The sequence below is a fragment of the Panthera leo genome, chromosome D1 (assembly GCF_018350215.1).
Source record: "Panthera leo isolate Ple1 chromosome D1, P.leo_Ple1_pat1.1, whole genome shotgun sequence".
NCBI classification, from domain to species: domain Eukaryota; kingdom Metazoa; phylum Chordata; class Mammalia; order Carnivora; family Felidae; genus Panthera; species Panthera leo.
The window spans coordinates 81,615,093-81,640,190 of NC_056688.1; the positions used below are offsets into that span (position 1 = coordinate 81,615,093).

A 25,098-nucleotide genomic window follows, 5' to 3' on the forward strand; every position below is an offset into this window, starting at 1 on the left:
AGGATATAAAGCTCAGCTCAGCATAAACATTTTCTAATAATGGAATAAGCTGCTTTTTTTCTCCACTACTGGAGAAGTTCCAACAGACATCAGTGGCCACTAACTAGTGATGTGATTGAGAATATTCCTCTATTGCACTGGAGTTAGATTAAATGATATCTAGCCATAAGATACCATGATTCACTGACTCTACAGAGTACATAAGAAAAATCACATTGATTAGTATTACATCACATATAAAACACAAATAATTTACCATGTCTTTCATAGTGAAGAAAATCTCTCCACACTTTAACCCAATCCGTATTGTGCAAACCCCAGAATAGATACTATTTACCTGATCTCTAAGGAAGAGCTGAGAAATGATAAAAGGGGCCTTGGTATAACTGTAAGATGTTACTTGTTTGCAGTTACTTCCTGGGTTCTATTAGTGGGTTGGGATGTGGCTGGGAGAGAACAAATGAGTATTATATGTGATTCTCAATACAAAGATTTGTGTTAGAAAGCAGTTGACACCTCTTTTCTTTAGTACAGACTCAAAGGAGGAAGACAGGAGGCATCACCCTTAGGTCTCTAATGAATAGCAGTTTCTTGCACCACATCTGGATCTGGCCTCCCAGAAAAGGATGTGCTCTGCCAGGTGATTGTAGCTCTCCCTTTCACTCTGCTCCTCTCCTTTGCCCAACTCACTCTATTTCGAGCATGAGAATCTATGCTCATTGCCTTTGGTATAACAGCCAAGCAGAAAATATATACTCAAAATAAGGATGATCACAAAACAGTCTACTATTTGTTGACTGTCACGTAATAGCTTCTCAGTGGTATTTATTACATTTTAATATAGCAGTAATGAATAACACTGCTGGACCCTGGAGTTTTTGCATGCATCTTTATGAAAGTGAGTTCCCATTACAAGTCTTTTCTCAAAAGCTGTGTTTTCCTACAACATAACTTTGGCATATTATGGATGTTCAATATTCAGAACAGATTGCAACAGCTTTTACTCATTCTACAAATGTATAGTGAATACTTATCTAAGTCATACAATGAAGTTTGCTTTGAGAGCAAAAATCATGTCCAAGTGATTTTGGAGAGCCACACAAACTTTAAGGGAGGCTTGGACTCCCTCGTTCCAGTCCCCAAAAAGAAAGGTTAGCACAGTGGTAAGGAGCTTGGGGGCTAACGTCAGGCGGACTTGTGTGAAAATCTCAGTTCCTCAGTGCATCAGTTTTATGACTGTGGGCAAGTTATATACCTCCATGAGTCTCAATTCCCTCATCCGCAGAATAGGGATGAAAAAACTGGTAATCCTGATTTGCCATGTCTGTTGCAACGATTAAATTAGGTGAAGCACTGAGCCAGATACATGCTCAATGTTGCACTTCTTCAGTTGCAAAATGCATTTTCTGCACAGCCTTACCATCTCTGAAGTTAGGAAGTATCTTCAGTAGATGTGTAGGGTAAATGCCTAACAATTTGCTTTTTTAAAAAAATATATATTGTATTGTAGGTGCTTGACATTAAGCTTTTGGTTGTCCAGGCATCCATTTCAAAGACATGCATCTCAAATAAACACTTTGGCAGCTACACAACCAGATAAAGAGCCAGGACTCCCCACCCATGAATTTCCCCTTTTAGAAAGCCCTGATTGACCTAGATAACTCACTGAGTAACCCTGCTTTCCCTTCCCATGGCTAACTTCCCATTCTTCTGTTTTAAATTCACCAATTAGAGTGAACCTGGAAAATACTAGGTCTGTCTCTCTCTCTCTCTTTGCCTCTCTCTTTCTCTTTCTCATTCTCTTGGCTTCTCTCTTTCTCTCTCTCTCTCACTGCTACCTCACTGCGTGGCCCTGAGTCTGCTGTGTATCCTCTAGGACTTGTGAGTAATAAACTTTGTTGTTTCAAAATTCCCTGATGATTGTTGCTGAGGTGGGCCCTGCCCTCAAAAATAAGAACCACAAGGGCCAGTCCAGGAAGAGTAATGGCTCCAATCAGGAAATGTTTATAGGGCTCACAAGTAGTATGGGCCCAGGTGAGTGTCCCCAGGTATTTCTTCTTTATAACACCATCATCAATAGGCCCAGGGCAACCCAAAACAGTATAACAATTTGTAGTCCCTGTTGACCAGGCAGCATTTAGGAGGTAAATGTCATTCTTTGTGCTGGCATAATTTCAACCATGGATGCCCACATTATTGTCATTTTAATTGATGTATCTGCATAGTTGTTTGCATATGTACTGAGTGTCATTGGCTTTTTCATTGGCTTTCAACAAGACAGCACTGTGCTTCCAACTGAAACAAAAGTTAAAATATATGCTTAGGGTCACAGAAAAGGAATATTGTGACATTTGATATTAAGGACACAAATATCATTGATGAAAAATCACAAAAAAAGTCCATATTTTCTTGCAAAGCAACAATCAAGACCTGAGAAGGAAAGACACCCAGAAGTAAATGAAGACATTAACATTTTGTTAACGAGGTATCTACAAAAAGATCATCTATCTTATCACACACCAAGCAGTAGAAATTAAGACAGAATAAACTGGTGTCTGGAAGAGGAAAAAAAGAATCTTAAAGACAAACTGATATGACCAATTCATATTTTGCATAGGGCAAACAATAGGGTATTAAACAAGAATTTGTAAAAAAAAAAAAATTCTAACTTTGAACTTAAGTTCCAGAGCTATAGGATCATGAAGACCAAAACAAGAGAGGAAGGAAGGAAGGAAGGAAGGAAGGAAGGAAGGAAGGAAGGAAGGAAAAAATTAATTTCTCTTATACTTTCCTTTTCATACATTTATGCCCAAAAGGAATAAATTATAAAAGTCTATGTTTAAATAAGCCTAAAGGGGCTTTTTTTAAATAAATTAAAAAGAAAGAACTCTAAAATAGCATTCTTCTATAGTTTTATTGACAGTCTTTTTTTTTCTTTTGTATACAAAATAATGGTGCATCTTAAACTAACATCTTAAAATGGATGAAATATGACAAGAGTTAGCTATTATTATAGCTATATCTCTATGACATTACCAAAATTTCTCTCAAAAAGTATTTATTGATGGAAAACAGAGCCACTTGACACTTTTAAATTTGCTCCATAGCTATCAGGGTCCGTTTTACAATAGGTACAACAATGATCAAGCAATTAGACAAAAATTTAAAACTCAGTCATTTACCTATTTCTTACATATCCAGTAAGGTTTGGTAACCTCCTGTGACTTTCCTCCCGGGAAACTTTTGGTTACACTTCTAGGCTCAGACACATGACTGATTTGCCTGTTTAATCCAAGAAATGATTCAATAGATTTTTCCCCAGTGAACGTCCTGCCAGGGCTGTGAGCTCCCAATCTGAATAATAGTCTGTAGACCAAGGAAGGCACTAAAGAGGGCTTTCAAGATCATAACCAGGGACAGCCCTCATGAAATGTTGCCCATCATCTAAATTTGTCTTGCGTGTTACCCTCCTTCCCCTTCAGTAACTCATCGTAGGTATGCACACCTGTGCATACACACACAGAGTACTTTTCTGACTCTCAGCTAGCTATGAAATAACAGAATAAAGCAAGTTAAGCATAAGCAATGTGCCAGGAGAAAATGTTTGGAATTCTAATGGAATGATAACCTGAGTATGTGTAGTATTTTTTTTGTCTTCCACAATCCATTTGTGAAGAGATATAATGAAAAAAAATGCAAATAAAAATAAAATAACTCAGCTTGATGCTTTTAAGGTTTCATTAGTTCAGATTCTGGCATAAACAATAGATTTGCAGGAAGCTAACCACAGTTTCCTTCTACACAGAGAATACATAGAAATTCTACAGTCTGGAGGAGATAGGAAGAAAATTTTCAGAGAAAGTTAAAGTTAGACAGGATTTGGTAAACCTATACACAATTTTGACTCCAAGAATAAACCCCTGGGGTAGGAGTAAGGGAAAACAATAAATAGAACCCCTAATATCCTCTCAAATCCCAAAGTGCAAAACTCCCGGACCTGTTTTCTTTGGTGCAGCACAGAAAAAAGGAAAAGCACCTTAAAGAAATATCCCATACTTGCCAGTAGAGCAGTAGTAGATGTGCTGGTGAAACCCATTGCATCTGGGCATGTTAAAGGACAGCAAGACCCTCACAATATTTCACGCTACTAGAGCATGTAAAGGGGAGTCTTATGCTGACCTTCTAGTGTCCTTACCATGTCTGGCCTCTCATTCATTCTACCAACATCCTACAGCTGGGATTCCTGTGTGGTATGTTCATGAGTCTGGCGACTTGTACGTCATGGCAAGAGTGTTCAAGAGTGACCCTACTTTCAGGCCACATCTTCTGACGATTTATTTTTTGAAAGATACTTGTGCCAGATACAGAATTCTTGGTTGATGGTTTTTGTTTTTGCTTTTTTTGTTGTCGATTTTTGTTTTTATTCTTTCAGTAACTTAAAGATTCGTTACTGTTCTCTGGCTTGCATTGTTTACCATGAGAGAAATCTGCTGCCATCCTCATCTTTCTTCCTCTGCCCACAGTTTGTCCTTTTCCTTCATCCAATTTTTAGGTTTTCTCTTTGTCACGAGTTTTACATAGCTTGGTTCATGATTATTTTATTGAGGTTTTTTTTAAGTTTTTTTTTGATCTGTGAGTTTATAGTTTTAATCAAACTTGGAAAAATATTTGCCATTATATCTTTAGATACTCTTCCTTTTTACCCTTCCTTTTCTTCTTCAAGAACTGCAATTACGTATATGTAAAGCTGCTTGAGATTGTTGCACAGCTCATTGATGCTGTCTTCATACTTTTTTAATCCTTTGTGTTTCTGTGTTTCATTGTGGATATTTTTCATGCCTTGGTTCTCTAATCTCTTTTTCTGCCATGAATTATCTACCTTTAATCTGATCAGGTTTCTTTTATGTCTCAGACATTCTAGCTTTCATCTCTATAGTTGAGTTTGATTCTTTTCTATACTATGTCTCTACTTAATATCATCAATCTTTCCTCTAGCTTCTTGAATAAATGAAAAGCAGTTATAATAACTGTCTTAATGTCCTTGCCTAATAATTCAATCATCTGTCTCATTGCTATGTCAGCTGTGATTGACTGATTTCTTTTTTTCTCCTCATCAAGGGTTCTGTTTATCCATATGAGGAATGCCTGATAAATGTGCATGCCTGGTAATATTTAATTAAATAGTACACCTTATTAATTTTACATTGTTGGGTGTTATATACTTTTGTATTCTTATAAATATTCCTCAGTTTTGTTTGGGGATAAGGGTACATTACCTGGAAATAGTTTGATCTTTATAGGTTTTGCTTATAAGCTTTTTAAATCTGGATCAGAGTAGATTTAGAATATGGCTAATACTTCCCCACTACTGAGCAAAATTCTTTCATGTAATCTACCCAACACTCAGTGAATAATGAAGTTTTCCACCCTGCCTTGCTGGAACTGGACCTCTTCTCAGCCCTGTGTGAGTTCTAGAGACTGTGCCTTCTAACCCTGTCAGTGGTTTTTTCTCCAATTCTGTGGAGTTTCCTTACATGCATGTGCTGATCAATACTCAGCTGAAGACTTGAGGGAGACCCTTTGCAGATTTCTGGAGGTCCTTCTCTGTGCAGTTCTATCTTTCCACTACCCTGTTCTGTGAACTTTAGCCAACCTGGCCACACTAGACCTCCAGGCCACTTCTCCACCTGGGCTGCCATTCCTTACATCATCTCTGGTTTTCCAACTTTCTGAGGTCACTGTCCTCCTTGCCTAATGCCCAGTGTCCTAAAAACTCTTATTTAATGTACTGTGTCAGGTGTTTTAGTCATTTCAAGTTGAAAGGTATATTCATCTTCTGATATCTCATCTTGGCCATAAGCACAAAAGAGTGTGATTGTTTTTTTTTTTTTTCCATGGCTTAGATTTACTGGTAATACTCGAATTTGTATATTCTGGTGAAATTCTGTTTGGGGTTATTTGGAATGGCACTTTCAATCAACAGCTTCTCTTCCTCAAATTAAAATATCTATAAGCATCTCAGTATTTAGAATTCTAAGACTAAGATCCCAATATATTAAAATATCCACAGTAAGAACAAAACACAGAAACATTTTGCCTACATATTGCCAAGTATCTAAAATGTAGATGTATCCAGCCAGCCTGATGTTTGGTTTCATATAGACCTAACATCGGAATGCTTACTTTTCCTGTCAGCTGTTGGAGTTCAGTATCCGTGAGTACAAACTACAGACAATTCACCATTCCAAAGCTAATCCCTTTCTTCTCTTCAAGCAGCTTTGGAATGTAGCCATACCTGAGCCATGGAAGGTCCATGAGGTTTAAAAATTAGAAATATTTTTCTCTAATTGGAGACTGTAAAGTCATTCTACAAGTGGAAAGTAAATTTTTAATGACAAATCACTTTTAGTTATTTTAAACTTGTTTATATTATTCCTAGCAGGAATATTTTTCTTCTCTGGGGATCATTTTGTCCTTTTCCATTTGGCTTCTACTTTTGAGATAAAGCCATTATCAATAAACCATTTGGGAGGAGAAAAAAGGAAGATGGCTTATCCTATGCAGAAAGCCTTTTGCTCATCTTACCCAAACACGCGTGGACCCAGTAACATACCCCACAGTGAAGTGGCTCAGTATATCTAACGCTAACTAAAATCGTTAAGGCTGAGGACATTTTTATTTTGTGTTCTCTCTGTATTAAACATCTTCAATCCTATTATATTACTGTGTTGTCACAACACTGTTATTTATAAGTCACAAGTCTTTCCACTATTCATAAATTATAGTTTGCTGTCAGTTTGTATCAGGAACTGGCCTACTTTAAGGGGGGAAAAAAAGGATTCTCTATTTTTTTAAATGGTTAAGAGTCTTTCTAAACATCATCAGTTACTTGGTTACTTGACAGACCTCCCTGGTAGTACATGCTCTATTTTTAAACTTTCTTAACATCCAAACTTCATTTTTATTTTTTTATAGCTTCGCAAAAAATACTTCAAAGGATATTTTCAGTGAATTGCATTAAGATGAAGACAAATTTTGTTGTTAAATTTTATTAAAACCTGCACTCTTTATTTTTCATCTTTGAGAGTGGGAAATTATACTTTTTTCTCTCATTTTCTTTATAACATTTGCATGCAGACAACCACACATCTCCAAACTTGGTTTAACTATCCCTGAAGGAAATCTTCATTTACGTTAAAAGAAATGAAAGAGAAAAAATATGGTAAATATGTAATGATGTAGATTTTTTTTTATTTTCTCATGTACATGACAGGATACAATTCAGGCTCTGAAGCTACCTAATAGAAATTCCTTCTAGTCAGGTGGGGGTATGAGGCAAAATCTGGGAAGCAGCAGTCTTAATAAATATACAAGGGACCTGGACACGAGAAAGGAAAAAAAATTAAAATCCAGTTGTCTTGAATTATTTAGCTCAACTATAATTCCTGGATTTTAGAATTTCTGGTTAGAAATCCTACCCTAGTGCTGAGAGGCTGTATCACAAAATAACACTCTACGACACACAGGGATTGTATCTTCCCTCACCTTGCCTTCTCAGCCCAACCATTAATACTGGCAATGAAAATTCCCACCCAAAAAATCTAGGAATTTACCCTCAAAATCCACAGTAAGAGAATGTGCTTTTATTTTGACAGTGGAATGTGTCTACCCGAGGTTCCAAATCCAAAGGGTTTGGGTATCTGGCTCCAGTGCCTGGTGGTTTAGGAGACTAACGCAAATGAAAGTCTGCAGTCTGCAGACTCAGGATCAGGATGTCAGAGAAGCATTCTGCCTAAAGAATGTAAAGTCAGGAGCCCCATGAAGGAAGTGCTTTCAGAATGAGGCCTAAGCTTTTCTACCTCTCTGTACTATTTTCCTTTCTTTGTTTTTTTTTTTTTTTTCTTCCTAACATTCATACTATACCCTACTGTGGGAAAGGTGAGAAAGGAGACCAAATTAAAGAACATAGCTGTTACTTCCATAGAAGTAAGCGTGCTACCTTTTGTCATATTACCACCTTGGCTTTGTATGGTTTTTGTTGTCTTCTTTACTAATCACTTTTCATATAGTATTGTACCATAATACTTTCTCATTTTATTAAAAAAATCTTAAATTTAATTTTCAAAAGATGTAAAATCTTTCCAACATATGGATACACTATGTATTTAGTTTAGTTTTTTGTTTTTTGGTTGTTGTTTTTTTTTTTTTTCTATTCGGGACATTTTGCTTGTTTCTTCCTCTCTATTCTTAAAAACAATGCAGCGACCAACATATTTGTTTAAACTTTTTTCCATGTATTTCTGTATGTATTTATGTTTCTGTCACATATTCTAGAAGCAAAATGACTAGGTCCAAGGATATGAAAATTTTTAAATTTCTCAATATAAATAATCATATTGCTTTGCAGAAAGGTTAAACCCATTGGGGCATCTGGGTGGCTAGCTGGTTAAGTGTCTGACTTCGGCTCAGGTCGTGATCTCACAGCTCATGAGTTTGAGCCCCTCATCAGGCTCTGTGGGTCCTCTGTCCCCTTCTCTCTGCCCCTCCCTCTCAAAAATAAACATTAAATTTTTTTTACAAAAAGGTCAAACCCATTAATATCCCCATCTTCAATATATGAGAATACTTGTTTTTCTATGTCATTATAGCATTAAGAAGTATAACTAGTTTATACTAATATTAGGATAAACACTACCTGGTTGTTATCTTCATTTCTGGTTTTTCATTATTTATAAGGCTACATACTTCATATGTTAAATAGGAATAATTTTCTCTACTGCAAAGTGTGTATGCATGTCACTTGCTCATGTATCTTCTGAGGGTCTAGTGTTTTTCTTACTGAGTTCTATGACCACAATATACACTAAGAATATTAAACATTTCTTATCAAAATGTGTTGCAAATGTTCCAATTTATAATCACGACCATAATGACTTCCACATATACTTTTTTATGTCACGGAATCTATCATACTTTCCGTTCATAGATCTTTACATTGTTTCTTTGCTGTTTGTTCTTTGCAGAACTGCAATCACATGCTAGCTAAAGATAAGGCAGACTGTGACTCAGATTCACTCCTGACACATCAAGGGTTGTTTGTTGTGAACAAAAACTTTGCAGGAAAAGTTCATTAGTAAATGAGTATGTTTCTCCAGTCTAGATAATCTTTAGTGACATGATATATAAACCCTGTTGAAGAGTCTTAACCATACTAATGAATTGTGTCTCAAGTCTACAGCATTGAGCCTGCTCGTTTCCATGATTCATGACATATGGTCAGTATTAAATTGGTAACGTCACTCATCCTGTAATCGTTGGCTTAATACCTCTATCAACAAATATTTGCTGAGCACCTACTCTGAACTAGGTCAGATTGAAGAGCATCCCAGTTTTAAACAAGCGCATGCCCTAACAAAGATTCGATACCTGAATATTTAAGTGAATTGTTATATCGCAAATGTCTCTATGAGCTTAGTCTTCTGCCTCCATTTGTTTGACAATTAGTCATCAGCAATACGGGCCAAATGAGGAGTATAACAGGAGTGAGAAGTTAGGTGCAAGTGTTCATTAGGCAGCATAAACAAAGCTGCAAAATAAAAAGTGGAGTAAATTGGGTTGAGCCTGGAACCAGGATCTGGAAATAAGCTTTCTGAAGTGCATTCAGACTTTTCCTCCCAAAGGCAATACCGACAAGCCTATTTTGACTCATCTTCAAAATAGCCCCTATCATCCTCTTCCAACTGCATTTCTTTAGAATTAAAAACTGGATTTGGATTCAAAACATAATCAAGGACTTTTTCATTGCGAGACAATTTTTAAATCTCCAAGATCTTGAAGAAAGGCAGCCAAGAACCAAGAAACACAAGTATGGAAAAAGTTCCTGTTTTCTGACAAAGAAAGTGAAATGCTATTACTAATCCTGCCACATCCCTCCACTCTCCGCCCCGACTGATTTCTGATGGGCATCTGGTTGGCCATTTTCTGGACTCCTTTATAAGTTTTATTAAGACCAGAACTAGCAGAGTTCCTTGAATAAGGGGACTGACTCAGCCCCATTGTTTCTCAGTAACCTCAGTCAGTGGCTCTTGGCCCAAAAATGTCATGACATTGTCCTGTTCCTAAGCTCCGATGTGAGCTTTCACTCTGTCAGATCATCACAGTTTCTGTAGGTCCCTCTTGTCTGATCTCCATTGTATACTTCCATCTGCAGACCCTTTGCGCCCCATGTCCCCCGCAACCTCAACAGACCGTACGGTTGCTTCTACTCCTCCCTGTTTGCCCGTGTGGTTGCTGAACAAAGTGCTTGCAGAATCAAAGTGATACTGGTAGATCCTCTCTCTTGCTCTCTCTGCCTTTTCTAATCTCCCCTAGTTCTACTGGACTCGATAACTGAAATGATGAGGAAAAATAAAACACCGCTTGAAGAGGGGAAACAAACAAGGTTTGATTCTTCTCTGACCTAGCTGGATCATAACCCAGGATGTGCACTTCCAACAGCAGTAAAGCAAAAATCTTCACCAGGCAAATGGCAAATTACCCTGCAGGGTGGTCTTATGCTTCTGTAGTTTACAGACCAGAACACTCTAGACCGTATGTACAGACTGCTGCATAGTTTACTTAGGATGGGTCAAAAGTCGCCCTTCTGAGTGATACTCCCTTCTAAATGTTCTGAATATTGGAATTCACAGGACTTTTCCCCTTCTCTCCTGCCAGATTAAGTGTGAGACATCACTGGCTGACTGTTGGCCAGACAAAATATGTACTCAAATAGATTATCTGCCCATTATTAAATAATAGAATTCCCTAAATTCTACACTTTAACTATCACAACAACAAATATTTGGCCCTTGCTATATGTTTGGTTCTGGGCTAATCACAGAGAATATGATGGTAAATAAAACATATCCCAACCCCTGAAGAATTCACAGTCAAGTGGAGAAGACAGACTTGTTCTTGGATAATCCAATATAATGCAACACTCATAACAGAAGAACAAAGAAAAAGTATCATTGAAACACTAACTACAAAACATCTTGCTGAAACACTAAATAAGGAAATGACGAACTTCACCTAGGGTGCTGACATATATTCATTAAGCCCTTCATGATCCAGCCACTATATTAGGCCCTGTGGAAATAGAATGGAATACAGCTCCTGTCTTTATGTAGTGTAAATCAAGATGGAGAGACAGGCCTAGAACAAATAAATACATTAGTTAAAGTGCAATTATAAACAGTGGAAAGTGCCATGAGAGAAAAAAACCAAAAACCAAAAACAAAAAAACAGAGTGATATAAAAGGCACTGATAGGGAGAACTAATTAAAATCCAGAAATCAAGGAGGGACTTTTAGAGTAAATGCCATTACAACTAAGGCATAGAGGAGAGTTACTGAGTCATCCTGACTTGCAGTAGACTTGAATTTGGTATTAGCATGTTGGTGATCTTTGTTGCCACAGCATATCATAGCCTATTCTGACTAATGGAGACAGACTGGGAGAACTGATCAGACTCCTTCCCACATTATACTTATTTCCTTGTAAGCATTCTCATTATGTTTTCATGAGTATATTTTATTGCCTATATTTCATGGGAACTTTGTGATTGTTCTTGTTAATTAATAATGTTTTGCCTCTAACCAATGTTCTTACAGCAAATAATAATGACCACTTCAGTAAGTTAATGTGACAAATAGATTAGATCATCAAAATTTATTCTACTCTCTCTTCCTTTCTTCCTTCTTTACTTGCTACCTTTCTTCTTTCCCTAGTTCTCTTTTTTTTCTTTCTGGTCCATTTCTCTTCTTTTCTCCTGCCCACCCTCTGTAAACAATGGATGCTCAATAAATGCTAGTGATTACCTATTAACTGATAAAATAATACCCAAAGTGCTAATATTGGGGCCTTCTTATCTTCTTCCCTTTGTCTTTCTTTTCTCTCTTCTCCCACCCCAGAACCTCTACTCTGGTCTAAGCTAACTCCCTTTGTCCTTCTTCCTTCTCTGATATAATCCAGGGATTCAGCCTAATAGTTTGGAGGAAGGGAGCTATTGAGAGTGAGAGCTTCCACTTCCCAGGCTCCTTTTGTGTTTCCAGACCACATAGTGGGACCTAACCTCATATAAACCTCTTTTCTATAGAAATTCCACTATTATCATAATCATATGATAATCAGGAACAGTCAGGGGAATCACAAAAATCTTTGGCAGAGGGAAATCATACAGCTTAAGAAATCTTATAGGTCTTCAGGCTCATGGTGCCAGCCTGATTTCCTGCATCCCTCTCCAAAGTAGTAACTGGATCCAAGGAATAAGATTTTAAAGTGCACTGAAAAGAAGAAAGAACACACAAACTTTAAGCTAGCAAACTCTGCTGGCACTGCATGGCTAGGATTGCAAATAAGCAAGCTGGTACTAGGTGCTTATCTACTCACATGCTTCTGGGGTCCTCCTTTATTCTTAAATTTACGCAGTGCCTGTCCTTCAACTTTGTCTCTAGTTTTCCTCCCTAGATTCAACTATCATCCTTATCAGCAGAGGGTACTGCTTAATGTTACTCTCCCAAGTCCTCTGCCTGGTATTTCTGGATTGGGACATTTCTTCTAGCTCCATTTACTTCAGGCCAATCCTTAGGAGCCCACCTTAACTCTGACTCTAGTAGACCAGCCCAGGATGGGATTGGACACATACGAAGACCCTATAAATAAATAACTTTTAAAAATGAACAAGATGAAGTGCTTAGTGCAAAAGGCACTTAGTACCTGCTGGAGCTTCCTAGCACTGGCTCATGAGAGCTAATCGTTAGGTTTTGGGGGATTTCGCAAGTCAATTGTTAAACACAATCATCACTAACAATTTAGTTATTTAAACTTGTAGTTAAATAAATTTTATTAAAATAAAGGGAATGCATATGTAGAACTCATCACTTCTCAATTATTTTACTACATTTTCCTATTTTCTATGCTCTTGGGGTTATCTGGATCTAATGTACCTGTATGACAGAAATGTTATATAATGGCATGCCACTGCGCACATCCTTCTAACTCTGCATTCAGGACCCAGGCGTGGTGAGCATTTTCACACCATGGACATCAGCGAATGCTACAAAGAGGTTTTTTTCTCCCATAGAGCAAGCTGTTAAATACTTGATACTATACAACCACAAAACAGTGCCGGTGACTTTCAGATGTGGTTAATAAAGACAAAGGCATGGGGTAGGAGGAATATTTGTAATTACTACCCCGGAATCCATTCTTATACTGTTCCATTCCCAAATAAGACCTTAACATTTTCAGCCATGTCATTTGCATGGTACCTTGCCTTCAGCTGCAGAACCGGGCTCTTATTGTTTTAAGCCCTCTGGCTGATCCCAAACCCCTGACTACAGTCTGGCTTGAGGATGAATTAATGATCCAAATGAAGACAACTATGGTCTCTGAGGCTGATTGGAAGGACCTGCCATTCATAAGCTATCATTGCTACTCTACATAAACAAGGAAGTTTATAGCCCACAAACACACTGGTAGCCATCTTTGAACCACGAATGAAAAAGGCTACCCAAGAATGAATATAAGCTGAGGAAGTAGAACCAAAAGATGGTGAGAGAGAAACTAGATTCTGAACCAGGCATGGACTGAAAATCTAATTACAGGCTTTCTGTAAGTCAGTGAATTCCTTTTTTACTTTAGTCTGATTGGATTAGACTTTCAGTTACTTGCGCCAAATGATGCCTTCCTGATACAAGATCTGGGGTTTATATCTTTAGATGAGGTAATTGTTGGAAAAAGTAACTACTCATAGCCATTCTTACCAAGATTGTCTGTGTATATTTGCCCTAACCAGAGAGAGCAAGCTCTTTGTAGGCTGAAACGTCTCACTGCACATCTTTGAATCTATAGCGAACTTAACACTGTGCCTGCACAGAGTAGTAATAAGTGCTTAATTTAGATTTGCTTAATTGAATTGGTTAGTAAGTCAGGGAGGGATTGTGCAAGAAGTGGAGAGAACCCAAGTAAATTCCTCTTCCCTTCTTTGGCCAAGTGGCCAATTTGAATCCATCTGTTGTCATTTGTGAATGTCCCAGCAAAAAAAAAAAAAAAAGGAATAAGTAATATGGCTGTCGAGTCCAACAGTCCAGTCTCTCAAATGGAGAAGGTCGTAGCTTTCTCCTGGAATGCAGTGAAAATAAGTCATAGACTTCTTAGTTAGCATAATTGCTAAGAAAACTCCTTTGTCTATGTTTTCACGATGCGAAATATCTGGATAGGAAGTAAAATGTGCACTCAACATGTCTCAAAAAATCTACGCATGTGGCACCACTTTGACAAAATATCCAGTTACTTAACCAGACTTTTCATCGTCTCTCCAAGAGTCTGGACTGTTTATGTCAGAAAGTGATGGCAACAAGTATGACAGTCTGAGAATTGTATGGCACTGTAGCTCTGAATGACACCAGTCCCTTATGACTTGGAGAGGAAGATAAGTACTAACACAGGCAGATCACAGGAGTATTTCAGCTATATTTCAAGGCAGAAAGGAAAGAACTATGAAAATAGGAATTTTGCCTCCACTTTCCCATCCTTTCCCTTTCTTTTCTCCAACCTTATCACTGCCAACGTACAACATATCTTATTTATTTATATTATTTAATTTCTCTCAATTTCCTAGAATGTAAGCTCCACAAGGGCAAGTATTTGTCTCCTTTTTTTCTCACAGCTCTGTTAGCACTATCTAAAATAGACTCTAGGGGTGTCTGGGGGCTCAGTGAGTTGAGCGGCCAACTCCTGATTGTCTGACCCTTGATTTCCACTCAGGTCATGATCTCATGTTTCCTGGGCCTTGTGTTGGGCTCTGCACTCCCTCCCCCTCTTTCTCTGCTCCTCTCCTACTCATGCTCTCTCACTCTCTCTCAAAATAAATAAACATTAAATAGATAGATAAAAAAAAATTTAAAAATAAAATAAACTAGACTCTAGCATATAGTAAATGCTCAATAAATTTTCTTGAACAAATGAGTTAGCCTGATGGATGGCAATTTTCTAATTAACTCAGAGATCATAAAATGGCCTTGTGAAAAAAAATACTTTTTTTTTTTCTAAATTAAATGAAAAGACCCTGTGACTTAATGGGTGCTGGTTCTGCTACAATCTAACTTTGTAACTGTAAACAATTTGTTTCCCATTGTGCCCCTAGGTTTCTCCATCTGGAAAATGGAGATAAGAGTGCCAGCCCTACATTCTTCAAAAACTTGTAAGTATCTCAAAAGAGACAATAGTGGTGTTAGGCTAAAGATGCAATGCAGAAGCTTAGCATGGATGGTTTTTCATAAGATTAAACCATCCTCTCAGTGATTCACTTACTTATTAAACCGGCAAAATTCCATTTTCAGCTTTTGTTCCTGTACAGACTAGCAGCTGATTACTGCAATAAGCAGTATTCTATATTGCTACTGTTTCCCAAGTATTGCTATTAAAAATTTTACTTAACTAACCATTTCCAAACAAAACTGCCATGTCTTACAAGGCAAATTTGCCTTCAAAGTCACAAACTTTGAAAATGATAATGATAAGCATACTTAACAAATCCAATCTAACTGGTACTTATTTAAAATGTGAAGCAGTATTCCTGCAGGGTAATCACCCTCCCCCCCCATATGTTAATAGCAAACCGATCTTTCTGTGGTGGGAATTCTATTCACCCTGTTCCCGTTTTCTCCTTCAAGTTAAATTCTATTTTGCAAGGTTTCCCTTCCAGTCTTAAAAAAAAAAAAAAAAAAAAAAAAAAAAGATCCTGTACCTTTAATACAAGAGACCTGGCGAGAGGTTTCTTTCCAAACTTGTTCCCTGGCTTCCAAGTGACGAAACCAGCTGTAATTTGAGAGCAGAGAGATCCTCAGGATATCATTAGCCAAAGGAAAAGCTCCGCATTCCCACCCAGTGCAGAGGTTGAAATAGTATCAGAAGGCCAGAGTCTTTCTCTCCAGCCACAGGCTCCATCTTTCAGGAGCAAGGGGGAACTCGGAGAGAGAGTGGGGCAGCAGAGCCCGCGGCCTGCCAGCGCCCTGGAGGAGGGCTTCCCTCTCCTGCCCTCGATCCCGCTGGATTGACCCGGCTGAGTTCCAGCCTAGAGCGCAGGAGCGCAGAGCCGGGGCGCCTCCTGCGCTACCCAGGCGCTGGTGACAGCCACATGAAGCCTGCTGGGGAGGCGGGGCCAGGGTGCAGCAAGCCGGCGGGGACCGAGGCTGTCGCCGTCTTAGGGAGGCACTGACTGCCAAGGGGACCCCCTCCCCTCCATCGTGCCTGGGCGAACAGTCTTCTCCAGGGGTCCCCTGTCATCCTGCCTATCCAGGATGGTGCTGCTGAAGTTCCTCTGGATGGGTTTCTTCTGCCACCTGTGTCAGGGCTACTTCGATGGCCCTCTCTATCCGGAGATGTCCAATGGGACCCTGCACCACTATTTCGTGCCCGATGGGGACTATGAAGAAAATGATGACCCCGAGAAGTGCCAGCTGCTCTTCAGGGTGAGTGACCACCGGCGCTGCTCCCAGGGGGAGGGGAGCCAGGCCAGCAGTCTGCTGAGCCTCAGCCTTCGGGAGGAGTTCACCGTGCTGGGCCGCCAGGTGGAGGATGCTGGGCGTGTCCTAGAGGGCATCAGCAAGAGCATCTCCTACGACCTGGACGGGGAAGAGAGCTATGGCAAGTACCTGCGGCGGGAGTCCCACCAGATCGGGGACGCCTACTCCAACTCGGACAAGTCCCTCACTGAGCTGGAAAGCAAGTTTAAGCAGGGCCAGGAACAGGACAGCCGGCAAGAGAGCAGGCTCAACGAGGACTTCTTGGGGATGCTGGTCCACACCAGGTCCCTGCTAAAGGAAACACTCGACATCTCTGTGGGGCTCAGGGACAAATACGAGCTGCTGGCCCTCACCATCCGGAGCCATGGGACCCGGCTGGGTCGGCTGAAAAATGATTATCTTAAAGTGTAGGTGTGAGGGCGCGCTGCCTGGGAGAGGGCATCAAATCAGCCCCGTTGTGGAGGGTGGGGACAGAAGCCGGGGCTAACGTCTCCCTTATACTTATTATTTTTTATATCTGGATTTGCACTTGGAGAATCATCTGAAGTGATCTTTAAAAAGAAATAAGCGAGGGCCGAGCTGTTTTGTTTTTGTACATTATTTATGGGATTGCTATTGACTTGTTACTTGGAAAGACCGATTTAAAGCCATGCCTCCCGCCTTTCTTAGAGGACTTTCTAACTCTGCACAGACACCTGTTTCCGCCACGTCTAGAAGGACACGGTTTATGCAGGAGGGAGTGATTAACCTTCCCCATCCTGGAGAAAATACCCAGAGAGCAGAGCACATGGTTCCTTTTCACCTTCAGCCTTCCCTCTTGGGCTTTGAAAGCTGTCAGTTGTCTGAGGTGGTGTGCGGCCTGCCTGCCAGCGGATGCCTGTTTCTCCTCTTTTTCTCTCTTAATTTATTAACCGTGGTCTTCAAGGTTTTGTTTTTAGTTTTTTGGGTTTTTGTGGGGGGTTTTGTAAGAGTATTGGCTGGAAGCTATATGCAAATAGTCCTTTGCAGGGAGACGTTTAAGGTGCCTCTGTGAGTGTGTGTAAGCTGAAGTGGCCACATTGAGGAAGTGCAAGCTTTGTGGGGGGTACACACTCATGTTGCTAAGCTGACTTGCTGTGTCTCTCACTGCATGCCTGTGTCCTCAGAGCTACAGTCCATTAAAAAAAAAAGTCGATTGTTTGAACACACCCCCAAATGCCTATGTTGTAGCTTACCAATGTATTCGTTCTGGTTTGGGGGTTTTCTTCTGTTTGCTTACTGGAAACTTGTACTTCAAGTAGGGGGGGATTCTAATTCTAATAACTCCTGAACTAAGTTTTATTATTCAGCCAATAAATATGTTCTCGTATAATGCTGGCTTATTTTCTAATTGATATCCATAACTTTTGTATTGCAAAGAGGAGTCAGTGCAAGAGGAAAGAGAAGGGTGGGATTTAAGCCAGTTTACTCAAAGTATGTGATAAAGAAGGGAGAGGGATGGCTATGTAGTTGGCAATCCTCCCTACCCTGGCCACCCTTACCCATGTTCAAAAGAAAACAATCTGGGTCTTGCCAGAAGTTGATCTCTGCTGGTCTGCCTAAAAACTCCAATTTTTCCAGTTTTTTCTGCAGCACCAACTGGAAAAGTTGATGACAAGTCTCATAAGTTTTATGCTCTCAGAATGCAGAGGGAGGATTCCATTCTAAGTTCTAGGAATTGTAATGATGTTTAATAATTATGAAGCCAGGTCTATGTCATTGATCAATGACTTTAAAAGGTGGAAATGCACTTTATTTCATGTCTTTCCCCAGCCCCTCACTCTCATCTTAAATATGCTTTCCTTTCACACACACACACACACACACACACACACACACACAGAAAAATAAATATGTGCATAATCTACTGTTCAACAGTGAACAATTTTTTTTTCTCTCTCATGCACAAAGAATCCAGTTTCCTATTGCAATGATGTTTCCAATACATCCTCCTATTACTCTAGAGGAAACTGAGGCCCAGAAAGCGACTGATCATCAGCTTGTTGTAACAGCTCCAGGTCTCTTAGATTTAAGTACAGAACTTTCCACATTGCTCTTTTCAAGGATGCTGAGCGATGAGAGGGAGTGGTCTGAGACCTGAACCTTTGCATCGCTACCTCATTATTTAAAATAAAAAAGGAAAACACATGGAATAATACTTGAAAGAATCATTTGTAATTTCTTTTCATCACTCAGGGGTCTGCTTTTAGCTGCCTCTGTAGTGGTGTGTGGGGAGAGGGTAAATGATTGTTTAAAAGGGTTTTCTTCTTTATTCTATGAAAGATGAGGGGAAAAAACAGGAGATGACTTTTGGCACTTAAATGATTGTAGTTTGTTGTCACCACACTTAATATCTCAAAACATCCCCATCACTCACTTCCAAGTATCCAAGACTAATCCATAGACACATTAAATGTCATCTCTTCGATTTTCCCGTCTGGGATAGGAGAACAGTAAGCAGGTGATATGGCTGGAAAACTGGTCTCCTGTGCATGCTGATTTCAATCAGTCCCTAAAGGCTGCGTACAGTACTGTGCTAAGGATTTAAAAGGCCCAGATGTAAAGAGTGCTGTCCCCAGTTAGAAATGCCTTCCATGGGCACAGAGAGCGGTGGCACATGTGCTACAAATTTGAAAACCCTGAAACAGATTATGTATGAGCTTCTTTCCAGTGTGAACATTCTATGATTCCTGCAAAACCAGAACGAAATTATCTGACATTGAATCATCCATTCAAGGCTAGATGTACAGCCAGTAATCCCACAGAGTCTTATGTAAATGACCCTAGAGGGCAAATGAGAATTTCCAGGTCGGGGGGAGTGATCTGTCCTTGTTACCAACCCAGAGGCTAGCATCACAAGGCTTTTCCAAATCCTCTTACAGTGGGGAGCCAGCCCCACTTAGACCTTTCCTCCCTACTTCCTTGTTATGCTTATTAGGACCTCCTTAATCTCGAGGTGACACAATCTTTTAAATAGTGCTCCTTTATTTCTTAGACCATGAAATAATACTTTGAGAATCTAAAGAAAACTACATGCTTTCTTCCATGAGAAACCTTACAAAACACCCGTACAACTTAAGATACTCATTATTTTTATAAATGTCAACCATTTCATACGTGTCAGGTACTGAGTGAGGTTGTAGGTAATTCTGGGATATTACAAAGCCTTGGGACTTAATCTAACTAAAACTTCTTAAAAGCCTTGTGGAGTTTTATTTGGAGTAGGAGGAATTTCTTGTTATTGTTATAATTTGTAGTTACTTATAACAAAAACAACAACAAAAAAACAGCTAACTTTTTCTGAGAACTCAATATTATCAGTCAGGGCCTGAGTTACTTCTCTTAATTCTAGCAACAAACTCTGTAAGGAAAGTGTTAGGAGAAAAAGAATTAACCTATGCCAGTGCTTCAAACAGTACTGGACACAGAGTGAATCCTCAATAAATGTTACTTACTATTATTACTGGTATTATTATTATCTTTGGTTTTCTAAAGGAGGCCCAGAAAGCCTAGGTTATGTTCTCCAGGTGAGAACTGGGTGATGTCTTATATTCTCCACTTATATTCTCACTTTTCAAACTGATGATTATCTAGCGGAACATAGATCAAATAAGAGTGTGGGTGGAGGGTAGGGGTTCACTGGGGCCACCAGGTATCCACTGCAAATGTTGTCCTTATAGGCCAGTCAACCTACATCCTCTAGCAGCTCAGATGTCTGACTGTCGTTGGTCAGAAGCTGAGTGGCTCCCATGTTTACAGAATTCCTTACTGATACTGTCTCTGTGCGATGCATTGTTAAATGCCACTCCTCACCGCTCTCCCGATCAGACCATGTGAAAATTTCCGCATACCTACTTTGAAACATTCCGTAGGTATCTATCCAGAGTCTGTTGATAAAGGACACCAGGCCATGAGAGCCTCTGCAGCAACCAAAGCCACACTCACAGAAGCTGGTGGAAGCCCGCTGGTGGAGGTGTGTTGTGGGAGGCTGTCCCATACTTAACATACTTTCCGTTGCCTTTTAAACTTGTTTATAACTCTGCTAGGGAAATAGGCTCAAAGCTTTCTGAGAGCAGCCTCGAAACTTAGACTGTAAACTATTTTAGCAGGTAATAAAAATGCTCATGAAAACCACTAACAATATGAAATCACCTGAAAGGGTAATATGCTCAAATTTCCTTCGTACATTTTTCAGAGGATGATTATTAAAATCTTCTTGATAAGGAGCAAGAATCGCTTATGAGATAATAAATGCTACCTGTGGCTAATCAGTGTTTTCATATAAAAGGAAAAACAACTGGAGACCTAAGTCTTAGTTAGAATATGCAAATGCATAATGATAACTCACTAATATCAAGAATGAGATTATGCGAATCATCTTCAAGATTTTGGCATTGGGGTTGTCTTTAGGAATACTATCTCCAGAGTAAGGATCCTGATGGATATGTCATTCATCCAACATTTTGAAAGGGCCACTAGATGAGGTACTCAGGATAGAAAATGGAATTTGGCACATGAGGAAAAGGACACCTAAATAAAGAATCAGAACATGGCAGCATATAAGATTGGTATATGTACCAGCTTCTATGGGAGCTTAGCAAGAGTCCAAACTAGAATTAATTGTCTGGGAAATGGAAAGCAGTATAAATAAAATAAGGATTTGGTATGATTACACATTCAAGAGATACAGGGGTTTCATTGTTGCTGTCATTATTGTTATTCTGTTTTTAAGTAACATTTTTCCAACTATACAAGTCATAGCTATTATATTCTAATAACATGCAAACAGCAAAACACAAAGAAGGCCAAATCATTCATATTCTCAAACTCCCCCCAGCATACATGCACTATTTGCATTTTGGTGTACTTATTCTTTCAGTATTTTAAAAAACATATCTTCATTTTCTTTAACAACATTTTTCTTTAGGTGAAAGTGATATTCTAGTAATACATTATTTTGTAGTAAATGTCTTTGTTAGCTATTAAATATGCTCAGTAGCATAGACCTTTTAAAAATGCTTAAATCTCCCCAGTGTGCTTCAGGAAGGAGACATTCTGGATTCTAGATCTTGCCCCACCATGTATTAGCTGTGCAACTTTAAGCATATCCCTTAAATGTTCTGAAATTCCATCCTGTTGTTTGTAAAATGAAGATAATAGCCAATATTTATTAAACAGCTGATATCATTAAATGATAAATATTTAATATTTATTAAATATTAAACAAAATGTTTTCAGTACATTATCTTATACAATCCTCCCAGTGCTATGTTTCAGGCAGATGTTCTATTTTCTTTGGATAGGAGACTGAGACACAAAAAGGTTAAGTGACTTACTCAAGGTCTCACAGCCAGACAAGAATGGGGTCAAGGTTCCAATACAGACGGTCTGTCTCCTCTACAGATATAATAACCACGAATGTTGCTTCTACTTTCTGAAGGCAGGACACTAGACACATAATTTCTTAACTCCCTTCCTATTCTAAATGGCCTGTAAAATGAACATTTTCCTTATATGATTTCCTTAGTTAAAAATATACAAACCCAATTTTTCTCAAAGAATTTATTTCTTTGCTTGATTTTAAGTTGGGTGAGGTATCTTCTTATGCGTGCATGTGTTGCTCTGTGATTTTTTGCCTAAGGACAACTGGCTTCTTGCTAAATATTCTATTTTCCAAGAACTTTCCCATGTACTATCATATTTGATAATGCATATTTATAGGTGCTGAACTGGCCAGGACAGTTCATGGTGTTCACCATTTGGTGATGGTCACCATTTGGTAATGGGAGCTCAATGTTCACAGCTAGAAAAGTTATTTAGTCAGGAATGAAGCCAGATATGAGGAATTCTTGTCCAGCCACCACTTACCTTACAGGTATGCCTTTCACTCATCTGTTCATTCATTCAAAATACATTCACTGAGTGCTTTCTTCAGCAGCATGTATGCCAAAATTGGAACAAAATACATTCATTGAATGCCTACTGAGTATCAGGCACTGTTCAGGATACAGCAATCAGACAAAATCCATGCTTTCCTTGATCTGATATTGAAATATGCAAATTGAATGAGTCATTAGGACTCCTTTGGGGGGGTAAGTTATAAGGAATAAACTAAATATATATATAATAGAATGTCAGGCAGTGATATGTACTATTTTAGTTAAGATACTTAAGGAAGATCTCTCTGAGGAAGTAAGAGATATTTGAACAGAGCCTTAAATCTTGAGTAGAAGGCCAAGAATGTACATGTTACAGGAAAGAACGTTCCTGGTAAAAGAACAGTAAGTACAAAGTCCTTCAAGCAGAGACAGTTTTATATGTTTAAGAAGGGGGGGGGGGGGGGCAATGGGGCTATAGCAGAGTAAATCAAAGAAAGGATTAAAGAATTTGAAATTAGGAGAAATTAGCAAGGTAATATAGAAATCAGATGGCCATCATAAGAAATTTGGATATTGTTATGATTTTAATGCACAGGAGATCTAAGGAGATGATATATTTGGATAGCATATATATGCATATGTAACTAATATAAATGAGTGTTAATGAATAATATTTGGATTTTACCCAAATTTCAATGATCCAATTTCCATTTGAATTGCAACTCACTGAAGGTCTAAAGAGAGGAGTGATATGATCTGATTTACCCAAAAAAGACACTCTGGGAAAGATTGTCTGTAGGGAAGCAAGAATGGAAGCAGGAGGGCCACTTGGTTAGGTGGCTATGAGGTCATGCTGACGAGAGATGATGGAGGTTTGATCAAATGTGGTAGTGGTGAAGGTGGCAGGAACTGGTCTCAATCTTCTGCATGTCCCATTGTTGCTTTTGTCCAAGAAGAATGTCATCCTTCTCAATCTTCTCAATTCTATAACTCTTTGGCTCCATTTCTTCTCTTCCTCAAACTTTGGATTTGACAGCACTGACTCTCTCAGATTCTTGATCTTCCCTGCCCCCACCAAGGTGGTTGGATATGTAGGAATGGAATTCAGCTGCTCCCCTGGCTACATCAGGAAATATATGGACCCCAGCTGACCCCTGTGACTCAAAGCCCCATCTCTGGCCCGCCAGTCCAAGCCCTGTCTAACCTACTTGATGGGCTGGAATTACACACCAGCAAAGGTGGAGATTTACGCTCAACCACAGGAATGCCTCACATAATAGACTAGTACACAAAAACAACTGTGATTGCACTAAAGCTTAGATATCTATCTTCCCTTTATTAATGATCTCAAGCATCATCATTGCATCTCTGAATTTTTCTTCACAGGAGCTTTAAGTAGATACACTATATCTAAATGTAAAACTTTTCTCTTGAGGCTTTCTGATAACTTCAGAATTTCACATTGCCATGTATTTGGTAAAGGCACAGAGCATCTTGTTTTGACTCTAGGAAGCATTTTCTCAGAAGGCTTATACATTGCACCATTTCCTTTTTTTGCTATTCGTCACACACACACACACACACACACACACACACACACACACACACACAGAAGATATTTTGTGTGTCAACAGTTTGCTGTTTACAGAGAGGAACCTGACAGTTATGATTAATGAGGTAAAGCCTCCATGCTCCAAGATTGGCAGTAATGGCGAACATTTTCCAGTTGTGAAAAGTTTCCTCCTGCAGGCAGTTAAAGAAACGTGTTTCCTGAACGTCTTGTCTTGCTTTGATCTTTGCCCAGTGCTCATTCCAAGACCAAGCAAATGTGGGCGCTCCACTCAACTTTCAAAATGTATGCTTTGCTGGCAGTCCCACTAAGTCAACCACTAACATTTTCCACATGATTCTACTACAAATTAAATTATAAAGAGCAGAAAACCTAGTGGGTTTGCTTTGCTCTGAGTGATATTTTTGCCTACCCCTAAAGTGTCAGTTTTCTTCTGCCTAGGTTTCCCCCTCCCCCTTGCCTTAGCCAAGCTCCTTCTTTCCTGTTTCCTCCTTTGCTCTCTCTCTCTCTCTCTCTCTCCCTCTTCTTGCTGTTAGGAATGTGGGAAATAGAGGCAGAAAACTGTTTCCCGTAATGCCTCTGCAATTCATTAACTGCAGAATCTAAGCAAATTGTGTAACTCAGTTCTCCCCACTGTACGGTGGGGATTATGACACATAGTTTGCATGGATTTTGTGAAGATTTGATAAGCCCATGTATGGAAAGGAGTTACTATAATCTTCAGCAAAAGTGCCACTAATCCCACACTGTCTGACCATGTGTAGCTCATTGAAGACTGTCTTTTCAGAAGGGGCAACCTTTTGAAAAGGTTGAAATTTTAAAAAAATGTATTTCAAATAAGACTTAGACTTTCTATGTATGTTCCACAAACCAGTATGGACCTTCCTTCCAATTCTAGGCAGGAACCTCCAAAGCCAAAAGGCATTTTCTCCCATTCATGTAAGAGATGCTACTGTACACGTGTTTACACCGCAAACATTCCTTGCTATTTGGGCCAAGAGAATGAATTCTGAAGCAGGAAATAACTTAGAAATCTTACTTATCCTTTCTTTCCAAATGTTAA

The 25,098-nt window shown here is 39.1% G+C and overlaps 1 protein-coding gene across 1 annotated transcript; it reads left to right on the forward strand.

The window, feature by feature from the left end:
- Positions 1 to 15,908: 15,908 nt before the first annotated feature.
- On the forward strand, positions 15,909 to 18,003 carry FIBIN (fin bud initiation factor homolog). The gene has a single exon (XM_042905157.1). It carries the CDS (start codon positions 16,344 to 16,346, stop codon positions 16,977 to 16,979), a length of 636 nt encoding a protein of 211 aa, XP_042761091.1. The 5' UTR covers positions 15,909 to 16,343; the 3' UTR covers positions 16,980 to 18,003.
- The last annotated feature ends 7,095 nt before the right edge of the window (positions 18,004 to 25,098 follow it).

What these genes read in the sequence shown, in the direction of transcription:
- FIBIN (XM_042905157.1), top strand. Translation starts at nt 16,344, where the DNA reads ATGGTGCTGCTGAAGTTCCTCTGGATGGGTTTCTTCTGCCACCTGTGT.